General features: G+C 35.4%; 1 protein-coding gene across 1 annotated transcript in view; it reads left to right on the top strand.

Annotated features, from left to right (window-relative positions):
* MLIP (muscular LMNA-interacting protein) overlaps positions 1-19,961 on the top strand; it is a 200,359-nt gene that overhangs the window by 87,612 nt on the left and 92,786 nt on the right. Inside the window, exon 5 of the mRNA XM_012648543.1 lies at positions 5,695-5,745. Coding sequence (XP_012503997.1) covers positions 5,695-5,745 — 51 coding nt within the window. The remainder of the gene's footprint in view (positions 1-5,694; positions 5,746-19,961) is intronic.

Below are 19,961 nucleotides of genomic sequence, written 5' to 3'. Positions count from 1 at the left end.
CTTCACATTTTTCTTCCATTAATTACTTTCTAATTTCTTCAAGAGTATTCCTTCATCTGATATTCCAGTTCAAGAATTTGTTCAGTGGCTATTCTTCTCTTCAATCCCTGTATTAAGTTCTTTGTTGTAGCATACATAGTTTTTTTTTTTTTCTTTTAAAGTCAGGTTTACTGAGGTATAATTTAATCACTGTAAAATTCAACCTTTTAGTGTACAGTTCTATGAAATTACGAAGAATCCGATTGTGTAACCACCACCACATTCAAGATACAAAATATTTCCTTCAACTGAAAAAGTTCCCTTGTGCTCCTTCCTGGTATATCCTACCCTCCAACTCAAGTACTGGGCAGTCTTTTAATCTATCCCTATACTTTGGCCTTCTCAAAAATATCATATAATACATTGTCTTTCGACTCTCTATTTAGTAGAATGCATTCGAGATTTATCCATATTGTTGCATGGATCGGTAGTTCATTTCTTTTTATTACCGAGTGGTATTCCATTGTATGGATCCACCATCCTTTATTTATCTATTCACCAGTTGATGGATGATTGGATCATTTCTAATTTGGAGATATTACTAATAGTGCTAACCAGCCTGAGCAAGAGCGAGACCCTGTTACTACTAAAAATAGAAAGAAATTGGCTGGACAACTAAAAATATATAGAAAAAATTAGCCAGACATGGTGGCACATGCCTGTAGTCCCAGCTACTCGGGAGGCTGAGGCAGAAGGATCGTTTTGGGCCTAGGAGTTTCAGGTTGCTGTGAGTGAGGCTGACGCCATGGCACTCTAGCTCTGAGCAACAGAGTGAGACTCTGTCTCAAGAAAAAAAAAGTTTACTAACAGTGCTGCTAAGAACATTTGTAAACAAGACTTTGTATGGACATAAGGTTTCATTTATCCTGGGTAAGTACCTAGGAGTGGAATGGCTGAACCATTCTTTTCTTTTACGGCATTTACATTTTGCAGATGTCTTATTATTTTTCCATGGAAACTAGTATTTCCCCGGGTATATCAGCTAACTTAGCTGTATGTGTGCCTGGTGCCTGGTGTGGCAGACACTAAAGCCCAGGTCCTAGGATTTGCCAATTCTGCTGAGGTTTATTTATTTTTTCAAAACTAAGAGGAGCAAGTACCTCAGAATGGAGCAGCACCAACGTGTCAACCAGCTCCCACTTGTTACCTTTTCCTCACCCTGGTGACCCCGACCCTCTCTTCTGCCTACCTGCACCTCTGCTTGTATGGTACATATCTCTTTTAATAGCTGTCCCAGTCGTTATCACTGAGGAAAGGATCAGGAGATTCACCAGAAGCTGGCCAGTTGTCAAAGTCTGAAGTTAATCATTCTCTTCTCCCCCGCTAGGCTGAAGGACCATCTTGACATTATCTTCATAGTTACTTCTTTTTACTATCCTCAAATTTTACTCCCTTACTTCACCCCATTGCTCTCCTTATCTCTGATGTTGAAAAATGCCATGACATGAGAAAGCAAGGACAAAAAACTATTTGAAATGTTGGGATGTGAATGGGAGAAGGAAATTAAGTCAGTAGTGGAGTAAAGGAGGAATTTTTTGTTTGTGTTTTGAAGCTGGGAATGACAAACTAAAGTTTGTATACTGGTGGGATTGGTCGCAGTAGAGAGAGAGGTACTGATTCTACAGAGGAAAGGGAAATACTGAAGGACAAAATTCCTTCAGAACTGCATAGAACCTGGAGCCTAATTCAAATACGTATCTGATATGGTCTGAATGTTTGTGTCCCCCCAGAATTCATACGTTGTAATAATCACCAGTGTGAAGGTAGAAGGTGGGGCTGTTGAGAGACCATTAGGTCAGGAGGATGGAGCCCTCATGAATGGGATTAGTGCCCTTAGAAAAGAATCCCAAGAGAAGGGGATTCTTGCCTCTTCCACCTTGCGACAATACAGCAAGAAGATGCCATCTGTGAACCAGAGAATGTGTCCTCACCAGACACTGAAACTGCCAGTACCTTGATCTTGGACTTCCCAGCCTCCAGCTGTGAAAAATAAATTTATGTTGTTTATAAGCTACCCAGTCTATGATATTTTGTTATAGTAGCCCAAATGGACTTGGACCCTTTGAAAAGAAGTTGGAAATATCTATCTTTTATTGTAACAGGACATAAAATAAAGGACATGACAGGTACAGATATAAGAATGTTTGTAGGTTGGCAGTGGAAAAATTAAGAATTTTATCACTAATATCTCTAGTTAGTTATTTCATAACTAATATCTTTCAAGGAAGTAAGTGCTAAGATCGCTAACTTAGATTAAGGGGAGAAGGTGTGTTGCTCTTCATACTTGCCAAAAATAAATAAATAAATTTAAACTCTTTCCCATGTGATGGGAAAGAATTTAAAAAGGAAAAAGTTGAAAAAAGTTATGTATTCTGCTTTCAGTTCTTCTTCCCTAGTTTCCTCTTAAATCCTTTCTTTTAACACAGCCCAAACCATATTTTCCAAAGTCCTTGAAGTCCTACCCATCCTAAAAGCTCAGTCCTGATCTGAGATGACATAGCAACATTCCTCTTAAATGGCTTCTTTTCACATTGTCCAAATGATTTTTTCCAAGGTTCCTAAAGTCCTACCCATGGCTGCAAGTGCAGTCCTGATCTGAGATGATGTAGTAACAGAATTTGAGACAGCTAATCACTCTCTCCTCTTTGGTATACTTTCCTCTAGTGCCTTTTAGAACATCATTCCATGTCAGTTTTTCTCCTGCCTCACTTTTCATTACTGTTTTTTAGCCTCCTTTGCTGGCTCATCTTCTTCTTCCCAAACTACTAATGTTGGAATGCTCTAGCGATCAGTCCTCAGACTTCTCATTTCTCTCTGTTCATTCCATTGGTGTTCTCGCTCAGTTGCAAATTTTGAAAACCAAGTTCATATATGCTGATAATTCTCAAATTTATACCTCTAGTCCAAGATTCTCTCCCAAACTCCAGATTTCCAACTACCTACTCTTAATTTCCATTTAGATTTCTAACGAATGTCTGAAACTCAATATGTGTAAAAATAAAATTTAGATTTCCTCCCACAAAAATGATTCCATATGCTGCTGTCCCATCTCCATTGATAGAATTTCAATCTTTCATTTGCTCAAGGCCAGAAACTTTGGCATCAAATCATACTGTTCTCTTTATCTCCCATTCCACATCTCTTTTGGTGGAGATCCTGCATCTACAGCTTCAAAATATGTGGAGTACGATTATTTCATGCCTTTTGCACTGCCAAGCCATCATCATGCTTTACTAAATAGTACAATATCTTTGGCCCTGTCCACTTGCCTCACTATAATCCATTACTAACACATCAGACAGAGAGATCCTTTTAAAGCATAAGTCAGATTACGGTCCTCCTCTACTTAAAATCTGCAGTGCTTACACAGTTCCCTCAGAGTATGAGCCAAAGTCCTTGCAAGGTCCTGGAAGGGCCTGTATGATCTGAGTCCCCAACAATTCCATGATCTGCTCTCCTCTGACCCTCTCCTTTACCCACCCCAGCCCTGTACCTCCTTGCTGTGCCTTGCGTGTGCCAAGCATGCTCCTGTCTTAGCGCTTTTGTTTAATAGTTCATTTTCAAATGAGTTATATCACATTTTACAGTTTCCAGTTTTCTGTAAAAATTTACAAGTTTAACGTTTACCTCTAAAATCATGATTAAGTATGGTTGTTTTAAGTCTGGTTCTGAAAAAAAAATATTTCTGGATTCTCTATGGGTCTTTTTGGCTGTTTATTATTTCTGCTCATTCTCCCTTACATTGTCTTGCCTCTTTGTGTATCTGAATCTGATTGTGTGTTGGATATTCTATTTAAAAATTTATTTATAGAAATTATTTGAGACCTCAGATAATACTATCTTCCTATAGTAAGTCTTTTCTTTGCTTCTGCCAAACACTGGGAGAACTAGCAAAAAAGGATTACCTTTTAATTTAAAGTTTTGAGATTTTTTTTTCTAGCCAACCATTTGCAGATGATTTGAGACCAGGCCGAAGATCATGTGAGGTCTTCTGGATCACTCTTACTCCTGGGGCTTCATCTATTCTTGGCAAGTCCTGGTCTCTGACTTTTATCTCCGCATACCTCTGAGATACCAGAAGTTTGGGTCAGCTTCTCAAGCAACTCATTATTATCTGCAAACATCCCCAGGGCAGAAGCAGTTCTCAGATGCTTGGACTTCCAGATTCCCATCCTCTCCTGATCTTGCCCACTAATTAATCACTATCCTTTTAGCTTATTGATATCTTTGATATTTTTTAATATTTTGTTCAACTTATTTATTGTCCCTTATAGAAGGATTGCTTCTAGTTCTCTGTTGTTCTCAGAAGATAAAATTCACCTCCAGAGCTTTTCACTTGTTTCCTCTTGTTAGAATGCTCTTTGTCTAGAATCCACATAGCCAACTCACTCACCTCCTTCAAGTCAGTGCTCAAATGTCACCTTCACTACGTTGATTGTCCTATTCGAAATCGCAAGTCCCTGGCACTTTTACCTCTTTAACGTCTGGGTGGTCCAGAAAAACACAAGGTGTTTGGCAGAAGCAAAGAAAATTTCCTCTGGGAGACTATATTACCCTACGCTGCAACTTTTTTCTGCTGTTTTGCATTGCATTTATCACATTCTAACATATAATTTACTTATTTATTATCTTATTGCCTATTTTCTCTCTTTCTAAAATGTAAGCTCCCCAAGGGCAGGACATCTTCATCTGTTTTGTTCACTGATAATTTTCAAGGGTGTGGAACAGTGTCTGACACACAGTAGATATACAGTAAATATTTTTTGAATGAATCAAATAGCCATTTCATCTCAGAAAATGGGCCTACAAGAGAAAAATCAGGGGCTCACCAGGCAGTGCTGAGTGCACATTTGAAGTTGATAATCATTAATTTAAAATAAAATCAATTAGTTTGGTTGAGTTTCCCCAGCAATGTTTTGCTTCTCAGATACGTACGGAGCAAAATGGATAATTCCCATCTAGAGGTTTTTTCTTTTTTCCTTTTTTTATAAGTGAATTTGTTACAAGAAGAGAGGGAGGTAAGAAAAATGAAAGTATTAAATGATTGAGAACATGAAATGTATGTATGCTAAGAGGTAAGTAATAAAGCCAGAACGAAGGAGGTTAGGGTCAGTGATTTGGAAGTCCCGTTGAAGTGAATGTTGCATTGGTGGTTACTGGAGAAAGGAAATGGTGGATAGGAGGAAAATTTCTGAGAGCGGGACATTTGAAATTAAAATTTCAGAGTTTTTCCATTTTATTGGTGAAGGTAAAGTCCAGGAATGATCCTGGGAGTGAGTGATTGAAATGGAGTCGATGAGAATATCTTTGGAATTGAGCAGTTCAAAGAATTGAGAGGATAGATAGAAATTTCTATATGAATTTTGAAATAGCCAACAATTATGGAAGTCGTGTGATGAAGGAACTATTATGATCCATGAATTAACATCATCAATAATTATATAAGAGAAAATTACCAGAAAGCTGAAAGATAAAAACAATAAGAAGAAAAATAAAGTGATATAATTTAATAAAACAATTTTCAAAAAATATTTTGTATAGAAAAGAGAAAGTATGTTTAGAATGTTTAGAAAAAGCTGAACATGTCCCAGAAGTTGAATCTTTTATTACTTACTTGATTATTTCAGAAGTATAATTATTTTTATTTTCCTATAGACTCCTGCAACTCTTCCAAGAGCAGCTGGTCGAGAAACCAAATATGTAAGTACCTTTACAATTATACATACTGCTTTTTTAATGGGTGTCTGTATATTCTTTGGAAGGAATACAATTATATAGTCATTTAAATTGAATTAATTGACTTTTTTCATAAGTGGAAACAGGCAGGATGGTATGATTGGCCCAGATACAGAAAACCAGGTTATGTCAGGGACAAAACATCAGGTAAGCTTATAAGATAAATTTCTTCTTAAGTGAGGTCTAGTTTGATTAATTTAGCTAAATAAAAGAGAACTGCAATACCTGCTTTCTGTCTTTCTAATTACGAAAGCTTAGATGCCATTTTCATTTTTGTAATGCTTTATTGTGTTTCTAAAATAGTCAACTCATATACTTGAAAAATTAAGATTTGTCAAATTTTAATGTGTTTGCTAGTTTAATTGACTATTTTGTTGCTTTCTTGCACTTAAATTATTATCAACTAAACAAACTTCCAGTTATGAACAAAAATAGATTAATAATGGATGTGTACATATGAACTCACACTTAGTTCAAATAATTATGGGGAGCTGGCTCTGAGTTAGTCATACACACACACAGCCTCACTCCATTCCCACTGTTCACTCACTTAATAATTGCATTTTCCATCATGTAGTTAACTTCTGCTTCTGATCAAACTTGTTCTAGTAGAAGATTGTCTCCTAAACAGGTGTTCAATTTTAAGTATAAAAAAAACCGGTAAACTATTCCTTTTAATTAGACATTATACTTTAAGATGTAGTTTTTATCATCATCATTATCAAGAGTAAATAGTTATTAAATGTGTATTTTTTGCCATGTCATCATTGCAATTTATGTATTTCTGCCTTTGTTTGAATCTCCCTCAGTGAAGTAATAAACTGGGTGAAATTACTAAATTTTATCTCATTCAGAAAATTATGTTTAGAGAATATGAGTAGGAACACTGCTTACAGCATTTTCTAGAAGTTTTCACTGTTATTTTTCATCATTATTGGAAGGCATTTGGAGTAATACTTAAAAAGAGTGGAGGCATTTAGTGGACTAGACCCAAATTTAAATCAGTGTTGCTTCTAGATCTGCCTGATCCCGGGAAAACCACTTCTCATTTTACCTTTCTGTGTCTGTTTTTCATCTATAAAATGTGGATATTAGTAATTTTCTTATTTGGTTGATGTAAGGTTTACATTAGTGAGTGTATGAAAAGCCCTTAAAGCAGTCCTAACACATAGGAATTGTTCAATAACTAACAGCTATTATCTTCCTTTCCCCCCTTTCCTTCACTTTTGCCTTTATTCACATCCCCTTTCTTCTCTTCCTTCCACCTATCTTTGGAGAACATGATTTAATCAAGTTTCTTGATTCTTAGTGGGTACAAGAAAGTTCCCTAGAAATTTTCCTATACTGTTTGTGACTAATACACTCTACAAGAACCAGACACAAGGAAAAGTAGCTAGAATTTTTTGTTCTCTCACTTTCTTTTCTCATCTACCCCCACCTTTCAGCAAAGTGCCTCTGATTAGACTGGTTTTCAATAGGTTCAGAGAGCTGATGTCTCCACTCCCCACCCACACCCCCACGGGTGGTTAATTTCATAGCAATTGAAATAATTCTGGAACAGCTGCTTCAATCTCCATAGTAAGAGATGACTTCAAATTATTCTTTATTTTCAATCAATTATCAGACTTAATTAAAGTAGGTTAACTTTCAGAACCATAAATTTGTGAGAGCATTTGAGTCATTCAAAGTTAACACTGAATCATCAAACAGATTTAGTATAGACTAGAAAAATATAAACTCTGATTCAGACATGATTCTTGACCTGATTAAATTTTGTTTCTTGAGTGAGAAGCTTTGTTTTTACTTTCACTTACAACATGGCATTTGAATTGTTGTGGCGCTTCGAATATGTCCACGTCTTTTGGAAGATCATAGGAATCATTTTAAGATAGAAGATAAAAACCAATTTTTTGGTGCCAACCCATAGATAGGTTGCATTTGTAAATATTCAGCTGCAGTTATTACAACTTACTAAGTGATGTCCAATACATTTATTTAGAGGAGAAAAAATGAAATTTTAGAGCTTAAGTCTACGTTAGCTATAAGCCTCGATTTTACGTGAACCATCTGTCTTAAATATAGCATGTTCTGATTTTTAAAAAAGAATGGAATTATAATATTTTCTTCTATAAATTCCAGCATTCATATTGACTGAGCTATAGGATGCCTCAACTTAAGTATCAGTTTAATAGTTTTCCCTTAATGAATTTATTTCTCATTAAATTTTTCTCCCTTCTGCCATGAAAACTCAAAGGTGACTGAAAAGTCTGTGAACTTTAACATTTCAATATTTCACCATCTCTCTTCAAAACTTTGGAGAAAGTAGGCATCTTCAGAGTATATACCTGCTGGGACTTGGTATGTCATTGACTTTGTAGAGATTCTTAGATTAAATTCAAAAGCAGGGATCACACAGCTTACCAACTCCCACACCACAGAGGAGGCTGAACAAAAGAAAGACTTAAATTAGAACCAAGAAAAAAAGTTTTGTTACACTTGAGGATATCCTGAACAAATTAATACACCTAAAACCCCTATTTCTGGGGGCTCTTTAAAAGTGTAGTATATAATCTGTGGATCATTAACGATTAGTAGAAAAAATAGTCACTATTTTCTAGCTGTCTTATTCAATTTTCCACTTCTGTTCTTGGATCCAGCAAATGCTGATTGCATGTCTGCCATGTACTAGTCACTGAGGAGTCACCAGGGTGAGAGGAGTGAGCACAATGACAAAGTCCCAATTTCTGAAGTACATATTCCAATAAAAGAGACAGACAGTAAACAATGAAAACAGTAAATGAACAAGATACTTTCTTGCAGAAATAGAGGAGAGCTGCTGGCCAGAGAACCCACTGATGTTAAAACCAACTTACAGAGCTGTTAGTATTCAGTGGATTAGTATATTCATAGGATTTCCAATCTTCCTGGGATAATTATAATGATTTAATTAAATTATATGACTAATTCCTCTTTATGGGCCTTTGGTGAAAGGTTGTCTTCTGTCAAAAAGAAAATAAAAAGAAAATCAATGCAAAGTAATGTTTCTTTATTTGATTACTTATTGCACATATTGTGACATTTTTAGGATGACCCAGGTACAGTAAAAGCAACATTAATTTAGACTAATTCAAGGTTTTTTAAAATTTATGATGTGCTTGAAGTGCAAGCTATTTTAAAGTGATTTAATTGATATTCTGTTAAGTGCCATAGAATTGAAACTAGCCTAATATGTTGAATAGGTAGTAATCCTTAGGTTATTTGCAGGGTTGATTAATTTATCATCGATATTTCACTTTATTTTTTTTAGTAGATGCTAAATTCAACAATAATAATAATGTTTTGAGCTCTTACTTTTCAAATAAGTCTTAACTATCTCATTTAAACCATACACCAACCCTATGAGGTGGGTATTATTATTACAAAATCTCCATTTTATGGAGGGGAAAAACAAGTCTCAGAACTTGTTTTCACAGAGTAGGCAAAATCCAACCCAGGTTTACTTCATGTCAAAGCCTCTGACATTGATACTTGGATGTACTTATAGCTGCTGGAAATAGTTTGTGTTCTTTAAATACTTTACCATTAGTATTTATACTTTAGGTCTTAAATATTTTTTCATGCCCAATAACCTTCAGTCTAAATTTTGAATGGATAATTTCATATTTGGTCACATTTACATCTAAAATGATAGTTTTTTTACTATTTCCAAGGCTTCCAATCACTCACTCAAATGTACATTAACTCATAATTTATGAGATAATATATGAGAGATGATTTCTCATGATACTTATTTTTAAATAGAGTTTCTTTTCCCCTATGTAAAGAAATGAATTTTCTGTTAAAATTTCTATTTCATTCTAATTTCATTCTATCAGCTTTGGAGGGGAATTTTTTTTCTTTGTATTATACTTGCCTTTGTGAATATTTATTATTTTTCATTAACTGCTACTAGCATAAATTCATTTCACTTGTATAATTCAAAACCACAGTATGCTTATAAAGAACAATATCAGAAAATAGAACAATTATTTGAGTCTATTATTAATGCATCAAAAAACTTTTAGGTGAAATCACATTTTATCGATAACTTATTTCATAAATTCTCTATATTTCATTAATTACTTTTAAGTGTGGGGGAAATAACTGAGACAGGCTTATTAAATATTAGATAGCATACAGGTAAGATCTCATTTTAATGAGCTTGGGAGACAGAAAAATGTCATTACAATGGAAGTATATTGCTTCCAAAATATCACAATATTATTGAAAAATGTGTCAAATTTTATTAAGAATATATCCCACCTATATATAGATATTCAAATAAAGGTCATCTTCTCCAATTTAGCCAGCTCACACACTCCTCTTGTTGCTAGGCTTGGAAATGTTGCTATGCTGGAGTGTTTCAGAGGTGATGTGCAATAATGCAGTCATAGGTCTCAGGGTAAGAGGTGACTTAAACTAACTCCAGGTCCAGATCTACTTCTGTAGGATGAGGCCAGAGATTTGATGAATTACAGGAGGGGTTATGAGCAATTTAAGCAAGAAATTCCACTCTATTGATCATTCTCATTTATTTCCTTTTTAATGGTTCATAAATACTTCTGAAGTGTATGTGTGTGTGAAAGGGGTTGAGGAGGGAACAGAAGATAACCATCTGGGTTCTGCTACCTGAGGAGGCAGGGGGGATTGAATGAGACACGCTTCTGCCTCGCATCCTTTTCACTTGCATTTTAGACTTCATCAAATGTGAAAGTGCCCTATTTCAGACAGACTTCCCCCTTGATCTGATCTCGTACCTTTATATTTGCACGGATAAGCCATGCTGTCACTTGTCACCTATTTCCACTTATTCTGTCTACTGATTATGTTCATGACAATTTGGAATCATCATTTCCTGTCTTAGAGTCAAACTTTTAAAATATATCCAAATGTACTTTTTATATTTAGACATTATGGGGGTATTATTACTAGCTTAGAAAATGGTCTTTAGTGAGAAATTCTTACAGGGTAAGATCTACAGATAGCTAGAAGTAACAGTGTGATGCAAAGAAGACATAATGTGTCACAATATATCTGGCCCTGGTGCATAACACTTTTACTATGGGATTCATTTTTTTGAGTAATGTCTTATGCACAAATAACAAGAACACTCTCCAGGTTAAAGGTAAGACAGTATCTTATCATTATATGATTTTTTATGTCCTCAATGCCAAGTCTAATATTCAGTGATTATTAGGTGCTCAGTTAATAATATTGTCTTTCTGCTTACCTCTGCATCAGTCTTGACTGGGAGAAATAATATAATTCAATTAGCACTTTATCACTGATTAGAGTTCTTTGAGCTTTGAGCAAAAGAGACTCAGGAGAGTTGGAGTCAACAGAGAAAAAAGGGAAGAGAAACATCTTGATGATATCAAACCTGCTGTTATATTCAGGTGGGAGGGACATGACTGCTGAAAAGAAAAAAACCATGCCCAAAGTAGAGTAGCTGAGTGCAGAAGGAAGAAGCAACTGCTTAACACTTCTTATCTAACCCAACTTGATTTTTTGCCCCAGTCCCCGAAGAAGGTGTCTGCTGGAGTGATGCCAGCCAAAAGGACACGTGTCATGAATGGGGACAAGCGGCAGATTGCAAGAAATGGCAACTCTAGACAATGACCAAAAAGCTTGGTTGTTCTTTGTGTACCTCTGGCATCAAGTCTTTGGGACACAAAAATGGTTTCTCCAAAGCTGGCTTGGTACAAGTGGTGCCTTGTGTGGTAATTTGTTTTCAATGGATTTCAAATCCTTACTTCTTTCCTTAGTCTTTAACTCTTTTAATTTCTAGGCACCCTAATTCTTTATTAGATTTTTTTGAAGCAAGAAATTTTGACTTTCATAATTTTTTGACTGCTCTATTCATCTTTAAATTTTTTAAAATGGTGATACAATGGCAAAAATGCCATCTCTCTTCCTCTTTTGTTTTTTGTTCTTCTGTAATTAAAATGCTGCCAAAGTCTGTAGAATATAGATTATGAATTTTGTTTCACACGAGAGCCATTCTTACACTTATCTCAAATGTTGTTCTTCTCAGTTAGCATTAACATGGATAGATATGAATGACCAAAACTTTACCGTTGTTCAAATCCAGTTTCAAGTTTATTTTTAGGTGCCACACATTGCTCCTCTACCTTTATTTAAGTGACCAATTGGCGGTTGTTCAGATGTAGCAGCCTCCTTCCATTGTCTGCTGCTCCAATCTCAACTCACCAAACATAATCTTTCCTTACTTTTTGGAAAACAATTGCTACAATATTGATAACATAACTATTGCTACAACAGTTAATAAACAGTATTAACCTGTAGTAGATATGCACAGGGAGACTTCTCAAAGAGTTGGACATGATTGGGTTCACTGATAGAACCTGGTGATCTTAGTGATAATATGTATAAGTCATTATTCTTCCTCTTTGGTGAGAAAGATCTACATTTACTTTATACATATCCACTCTACCCTGAGATTTACATTTAATTTTGACCTTTCTTTGAACAGTTTCTCATAGCAGTGATATGGAGTTCATAATATTAGATGAAATAAAAATGTCTGGGGGTGTCTAAAGCATCTTATATTTAAGTCATGATTCCCAGTGAAAGAATTTTGGGGACTTACAGAGATTGGATGTTTAGATTTTTCCCAATTTAGTTATTATATTGTTTGAGCATTTTATCTTTTTCTCCTATAATAATTTGTATTATTTAGTACAATATACTGAAAAATGTTAGTAATACAGTCAAATTGTGCAAATACTTTATTGTTAATGTGTAACCTCTCCTTTCCTATAAATTTTTATATTTAGATAAAAATTTAACCATGTTTTGTTTCAGTCAAGATATTCACATTTAATTCAGTACATTTCACAGAAGCTATTCATTTAGCTTAGGGTATCTATAGACATTGCTCTTATTATCACTATAAGAAAAAAGTTGTTCAAGGGAAAAAATCCAAGATGTTGGAAGAAATCATTATTATTACCCATATTCCATTGAGGTTAAGAATGAAACCTTAGGGGAACTGAAGAAACACCATGATGGACATCCTGAAGGACAATTTTTATAAACCTCAGTACGCACTAACCTGACTCATAGCAATTAGAGTTGGAAACACTTAGCCAAGACACCCTGCTGCCATAAAGCAACCAGGAATGGCAGCAAGCAGTGACAGTCTTCACAAAGAATAGCTTGAGTCAAAAGGCAGAAAACAAACAATGTTGGACACAGTGTGCAAAGGAGTTCAGGTGCCTTGTCATTCTGTTTGGTGATTCATATTCCCACATACTTGGCAACACCATAAGAAAAACTAAGCTTTCATTTTCAGTTATTGTTCGTGTCTCAGAGCATAAAAACAATAATGATACATCTATAATAATCTCCAAAATAATTACAATTTCACAAAAATAGAAATGTTGCAGCAACACAACTTTATCGTGTATTTACCAAGTATATTTATAAGTATGCATCTGTCTGTTGACCACTCCCTTTCAAGGTTGAATGCTGAGCTGATGTGGAAGTTTAGCCTCCCATCTAAATGCCAAAATGCTTGATAAAACATAACTACTAAAAAATATATAACTGAACCTAAAAGAAAGAGAAACCTCTGGATGCCATAAATGAAATGGGAGCTCCAAGTGGTAATATTAAGAAGGAGCTAAAGCTCAGGTAGAACACAAGTACATCAGAAGTAGGTGCTAAGATCCAGGAGCTTAGCTTTTAACTTCTATGACATAGCAAGTTTAAGACCTGTAAATGAATCCTTTGTGCACATTCTGGGGCCTAGAAGGCCACATGGACCGTGAAGCATGAAAGGGAAAAAAGATGAATTCTTTTTGCCATACTTACCCTATACTCTTAGGTGGTAAAAAGAGTCACCCATGAGAAAATGAAACCCTAAACCTGTGAAACATGAGGATGAGGGGATCTACCACCCTTGAGGTTTAGGAACATCAGGATGAGACAATAAAATGGTAACTAGTCCAGAGCCAGTGCAACTAACTCCCAGGACCCCACAGGGGCAAATGTACTGTAAGGATGGTTTTTCAACCAGGGATTCTTGGATATCTAAAGAAGTCATCACCAAAATTACTCTGACTAAAGATGAGCTCAAAATAAAAAATAAAAAATGACTAAAGTATATCATGGGGAGAGATATAGGGAGAGTCAAAAATACAAGCAACAGGAAATTTAGCAAGGAGGAACTATAAAATATCTGGAAAAACATGCAAATATATTTAAAATGTTAAAAAAATAAAGTCATTAAAATATGAACTTCAATTGCTATGTTAAATATACTAATATACAGTTGAAGAAATTAGTTAACGTTCAGAATTATATGCAAAAGCCACCCAGGATACAAAATAAAGAGACAAAAATAAGAAAAGGAGTTGGAGAGATATGGGGGAGGAATTGAGAAGGCCCAACATACAGTCATGTGTCATTTAATGACAGGGATATGTTTTGAGAAATGTGTCATTGGGTGATTTTGTCGTGGTTTGAACATCAGAGTGTACTTACACAAAGCTGGATGGCATAGCCTACTACACTCATCTAGGCTATATGGTATGGCCTGTTGCCCCTAGGCTACATCTGTGCAGCATATTACTATATTGAATACTGTAGGCAGTTGTAACAAAATGGTAAGTAAGTACTTGTGTATCTAAACATATCTAAACATGGAAAATGTACAATAAAAATATGGTATGAAAGATAAAAAATAGTACTCCTGTTTAGGGCACTTATATCATAAATGGAACTTTGAGGACTAGAAGTTGATCTGGATGAGTCAGTGAGTGGTGAGTGAATGTGAAGGCTTAGGATATTGCTATACACTACTGTAGACTTTAGGCTACACTAAATTTATAATTTTTTTTTCTTTAATAATAAGTTAACCTTAGCTTACTATAACTTTTTTACTTTAAAAACTTCAGTTTTGGAACTTTTTGACTCTTGTACTTAGCTTAAAACACAAACACATTGTACAGCTATACAAAAATATTTTCTTTCTTTATATCCTTATTCTATAAGCTATTTTATATTTTTACAATTGTATTTTTTTTTTTACTTTTTAAACTTTTTTGTTAAAAACTAAGACACAGGCACACACTTTATCTTAGGTTTACACAGTGTCAGGGTCATCAAGACATCACTAGGCAATAGGAATTTTTCAGCTCCATTGTGATCTTGTGGGACCACTGTCATTGACCAAAGTGTTGTTATGTGGTGCATGACTGTATATTAAACAGAGGCTCCATAAACAGAGAGTAGATACAATGGGAGAAAGGCAATATTTGAAAACATAGTCATGTAGGATTTTTCCAGAAAATATGCATCTTCAGAATGAAGGAACACACGAAATCCCAAAAAGGATTAATAAAAAGAAATCTACCCCCAAGCCACATCATAGTGAAATTACAGAATGTCATGGAGAATAATGTTAAATGCCAACCAAATATGAAGACAGATGATCCTTCAACTGTAACATTTAGACTTATAGTCGCAGCAGAATCCACAGTCAGTAGGGTAATATCTTCAAAAGGCTGAGGGATGCTATTACACTATAATTCTATGTTCAGTTGAACCCTCACTCAAGAATGAGAACAAAATACAAACATTTTCGACAATATACAAGATAGTAAAGTCTCAAAAACTATGAAAGCATTTACTTCAGTAAGAAGGAAACTAGGGAGGAGGGGGAAATGGGAAGTTATTATACTAATCAACACAAATAAAGTTTTAATTAAACATAATAAATAAGTTCTAGAGATTTGCTATATACCATTGTATCTATAGTCAACACTACTGTATTGTGCACTTAAACATGTGTTAAAAGGGTAGATTTCTTGTTAAATGTTTTTTCCACAATAAAATAAAATTTACAAAAGGAAGGTAACTAAATTCAGGTGAAAGGAGTGAATTATGTAAACAAATGATGAAGAAACAGTATTAAACTACTCTTTTATTTAAACAATATTAAACACCAAATGATTTCCATTCCCAAATCGTAAAAACTTTGTTATGCTTTTATTTTAATATAAAGATACTTTAAGAAAATATTTTATTTGTTTCAATTTCCTATAAGTAAATATAAATATTAATAATGCTGGTATGTTTAAGTAAAATATGGAGTATACAAAAAATGAAATATATAACCTTGAAGAATTTCTTTTTAATTTCAGAATGTTATGAGGGTACAAATACTTTGGCTACATATATTGCCTTTGCACCGCTTGAGTCAGAACTACAAGTGTGCCTATTCCCCAGAAAGTGTACACTGCACCCATTAGGTGTAAATTTACCTATCCCCTCCTCCCACCTCCCACCTACCTGACACCAGATGAATGTTACTTACATATGTGCACATAAGTGTTGATAAATTAAGGCTAATTTAATGGTGAGTACATGTGATACTTGTTTTTCCATTCTTGTGATACCTCACTTCAAAGAATGGGCTCCAGCTCCATATAGGATAATACAAGAGATATTAGATCACTATCATTTTTTATGGCTGAGTAGTACTACATGGTTTACGTATACCACATTTTATTAATACACTCTCGTATTGATCGTCACTTGGGTTGTTTCCCTATCTTTGCAATTGTGAATTGTGTTGCTATAAACAGTCGAGTGTAGATATCTTTATTATAGAATGTCTTTTTTTCCTTTGGTTAAATATCCAGTAGTGGGATTGCTAGATCAAATTGTAGTTCTACTTTTAGTTCTTTGAGGTATCTCCATATTACTTTCCATAGAGGTTGTACTAGTTTGCAGTTCCACCAGCAGTGTATGAGTGTTCCTATCTCTCTGCATCCATGCCAAAATTTATTGTTTTGGGACTTTTTGACAAAGGACATTCTCACTGGAGATAAGTGATATGTCATTGTGGTTTTGATTTGAATTTCCCTGATAATTGGAGATATCAAGCATTTTTTCATATGTTTTAGTCTATCTTCTTTTGAGAAGTTTCTTTTCATGTCCTTTGATAGGGTTGTTTGATTTTTTCTTGGTGATTTTCCTGAGTTCTATATAGATTCTAGTTATCAGCCCTTTATCGGATGTGTAGCATGCAAATATTTTCTCCCATTCTGTAGGTTATCTGCTCTCATGATAGTTTCCTTGGCTATGCAGAAACTGTTTAATTTGATTAGGTCCCATTTAGTTATTTTTGTTGTTTCTGTGATTGCCTTTGGGGTCTTTTTTTGTAAATTCCTCCCCTAAGCCAATGTCTATTAGAGTTTTTACAACATTTTCTTCCAGAATTCTTCCAGTCTCATGCCTTAGGTTTAAGTCTATTATCCACTGTGAGTTGATTTTTGTGAGAGGTAAAGGTGTGGATCATGTTTCATTCTTCTACATTTGGCTATTCAATTTTCCCAGCACCATTTATTAAATAAGGATTCATTTCCCCAGTGTGTTTTTGTCTGCTTTGTCAAAGATTACATGGCTGTATGAGGATGATTTTATATCTGAGTTCTCAGTTCGTTCCATTGGTCTATATCTCTGTTCTTGTGCCAGTACCATGCTGTTTTAGTTACTATAGCCTTGTAGTATAACTTGAAGTCTGGTAAATTGATGCCTTCCAGTTTGTTCTTTTTGCTTAAAGATTGCTTTTGCTATACGGGGTCTTCTCTCTTTCCATACAAAGCATAGAATTATTTTTTCCAGATCTGTGAAAAATGATCTTGGTATTTTAATAGGAATTGCATTGAATCTGTAGATCACTTTGGGTAGTATAGACATTTTAACAATATTGATTCTGCTGATCCATGAGCAAGGCATGATTTTCCATCTGTTTACATACTCTATAATTTCTTTTCTCAATGTTTCATAGTTCTCCCTATGTAAGTCTTTCACCTCCTTAATTAAACATATTCCTAAACATTTTATTTTCTTTGATGCTATTGAGAAAGGTATTGTGTTTTTGGTTTGATCCTCAGTTTGACTGTTATTGGCGTATATGAAAGCTACTGATTTGTGTGCAATGATTTTATATCCTGAGACTTTGCTGAATTCATTTGTCAATTCCAGGAGTCTCTTGGTTGAATCTTTGGGGTTTTCAAGATATAATGTCATATCGTCAGCAAAGAGTGATAGTTTGATCTCTTCTGCCCCTATTTTGATACTCCTGATTTTCTTCTCTTGTCTGATTTCTCTGGCAAAGACTTCCATCACTATGTTGAATAGAAGTGGAGACAGTGGGCAACCTTGTCTGGTTTCAGTTCTAAGCAGGAATGCTTTCAATTTTTCCCTGTTCAGTATGATGTTAGCTGTGGGTTTGTCATATGGCTTTTATCATTTTGAGGTATGTCCCATCTATACCTATTATCTTAGGCATTCTTATCATAAAAGGGTATTGAACTTTATCAAATGTCTTTTCTGCATCCATTGAGAGGATCATATGGTCTTTGTTTTTGCTTTTATTTGTATGGTGTTTTCCTTTGTAGGTTTCCTGCTGTTTTCACCTTTCTGTTCTTAGGAGTGCCTCTTTCATGTTTACTTTGGCCAGCCTAATGACTATGTGACATGGTGATTGCCTTTTCATATTGAATCTCCCAGGAGTCCTGTATGCTTCTTGTATCTGGATATCTAGATTTCTAGCTAGGCCAGGGAAATTTTCTTCAGTTATTATCTCAAGTAAATTATCCAACCCTTGTATATTATTTTCTTTGCCTTCAGGGATGCCTATGATTCTTATATTTGACCTCTTTATATAATCCCACATTTCTTGTATGCTTTGTTCATGCCCATTGCTTCTGTGTTCTTTCTCTTTGACTGATTTGTTTAACTCATAGGTGTTATCTTCAAGCTCTGAGATTCTTTTTCATGAGCCAGCCTATTTAAGGCTTTCCACTGTGTTTTATAATCTTTGAATGCATTTTTCATTTCCAGAATTTCTGTTTGGTTTTTCCTTAATATTTTGATTTCTTTAGAGAATTTTTCATTCAATTTCCACATTGTTTTTGTGGCTTTTTTGTGTTGGGTTTCTGTTTTCTCCTGAATTTCATTGAGCATTCTTATTATCCATAGTTGAAATTCTTCATTTGTCATTTTAACTGTTTTGTTTAAGTTGGTATCTGTTGCTGAGGAGCTATTGATTTCTTTTGGGGGTGATTTTTCACTCTGATTTTTCATGTTTCCAGAGTTCTTTCACTGGTTCTTTCTCATCTGGCCTCTTGGTCAAGAGCTGGGGGTGCTAGAGTTGGTTTATGGCCCTGTCTCCATGTCCTCAAGAATTGTTCCCTCGCCATGCCTGGGAGATGAGTACTGGTCCTGAATTGTCTTTGGGCTGCTTTAGCAGGTTTGATGAACCTCCTGGGTCGCCTCTGATCTTTTGTCTTCACCTCTTCCCAAAGGAGTGTAGTGAGTTTGGTCCCCCAGCTTAAGCTCCAAGCTGATGGATTGTACTTGTGGGTATGAATCCACTGCTCCCTAACAGCTTGAGATGGAAGGCACTATGTTTATCTGTGGGGTTGTTCCTGCTGTGATTGACTGTAGTTTGCATGGAGGAGCCATTTACTGAGGTAATCTATTGTGCCCGTAGTAGGCTTTGTTGTCACCTGGCTATGAGCAGCTTGAGCCAAAATTACTTTCTGAGATACCAGGAGTGGAGGAGGTGCAGAGGAGGAGGCATCCAGATGCAGGGATGCCAGCTCTCTGGTTCCTCATGGCACTCCCCCATGGGACAAGAGCCCTGTGTCCTGTTGCAGGCCTGAGGCATCCCAGTGGGGGGGTGGGAAACCCTTACCCTTTCCCTGGGCTCCAGAACTTCCTTGATTTGGTTTGTGCCAATTTCTCCCTTTTATCCTCTTCTCCGTCTACTGCTCAGTTCCTCCTGGTGGTGTCCCTGGATTCCACTGGTGTCAGTCCCTGTGGTCCACTCCCAATCAGCAATCACCCTCCACTCCCCTCAGTCCAACCCTCAACTCCTCTGCCAGGAAGGTCTGACAAGCCTTGACTCCAGTCAGCCACCTTGAAGTCTCCTTCCAAGAATGTTCGTTGCCATGTTATAGCACCTATATTAAGAAGATAAGAAAGAAAGCAACATGTAAAACATCATATTCACTATTATATAAGCTGAATAAAAATACATCAAAAAAATTATAAGATAATGTACCACAAATGTTAAAAATCATATTTTTGGTGACATCATAATATTT

This window comes from Propithecus coquereli, unplaced genomic scaffold (genome assembly GCF_000956105.1).
Source record: "Propithecus coquereli isolate 6110/MARCELLA unplaced genomic scaffold, Pcoq_1.0 Scaffold29, whole genome shotgun sequence".
NCBI classification, from domain to species: domain Eukaryota; kingdom Metazoa; phylum Chordata; class Mammalia; order Primates; family Indriidae; genus Propithecus; species Propithecus coquereli.
This window is presented reverse-complemented; position numbering and strand designations above follow the sequence as displayed.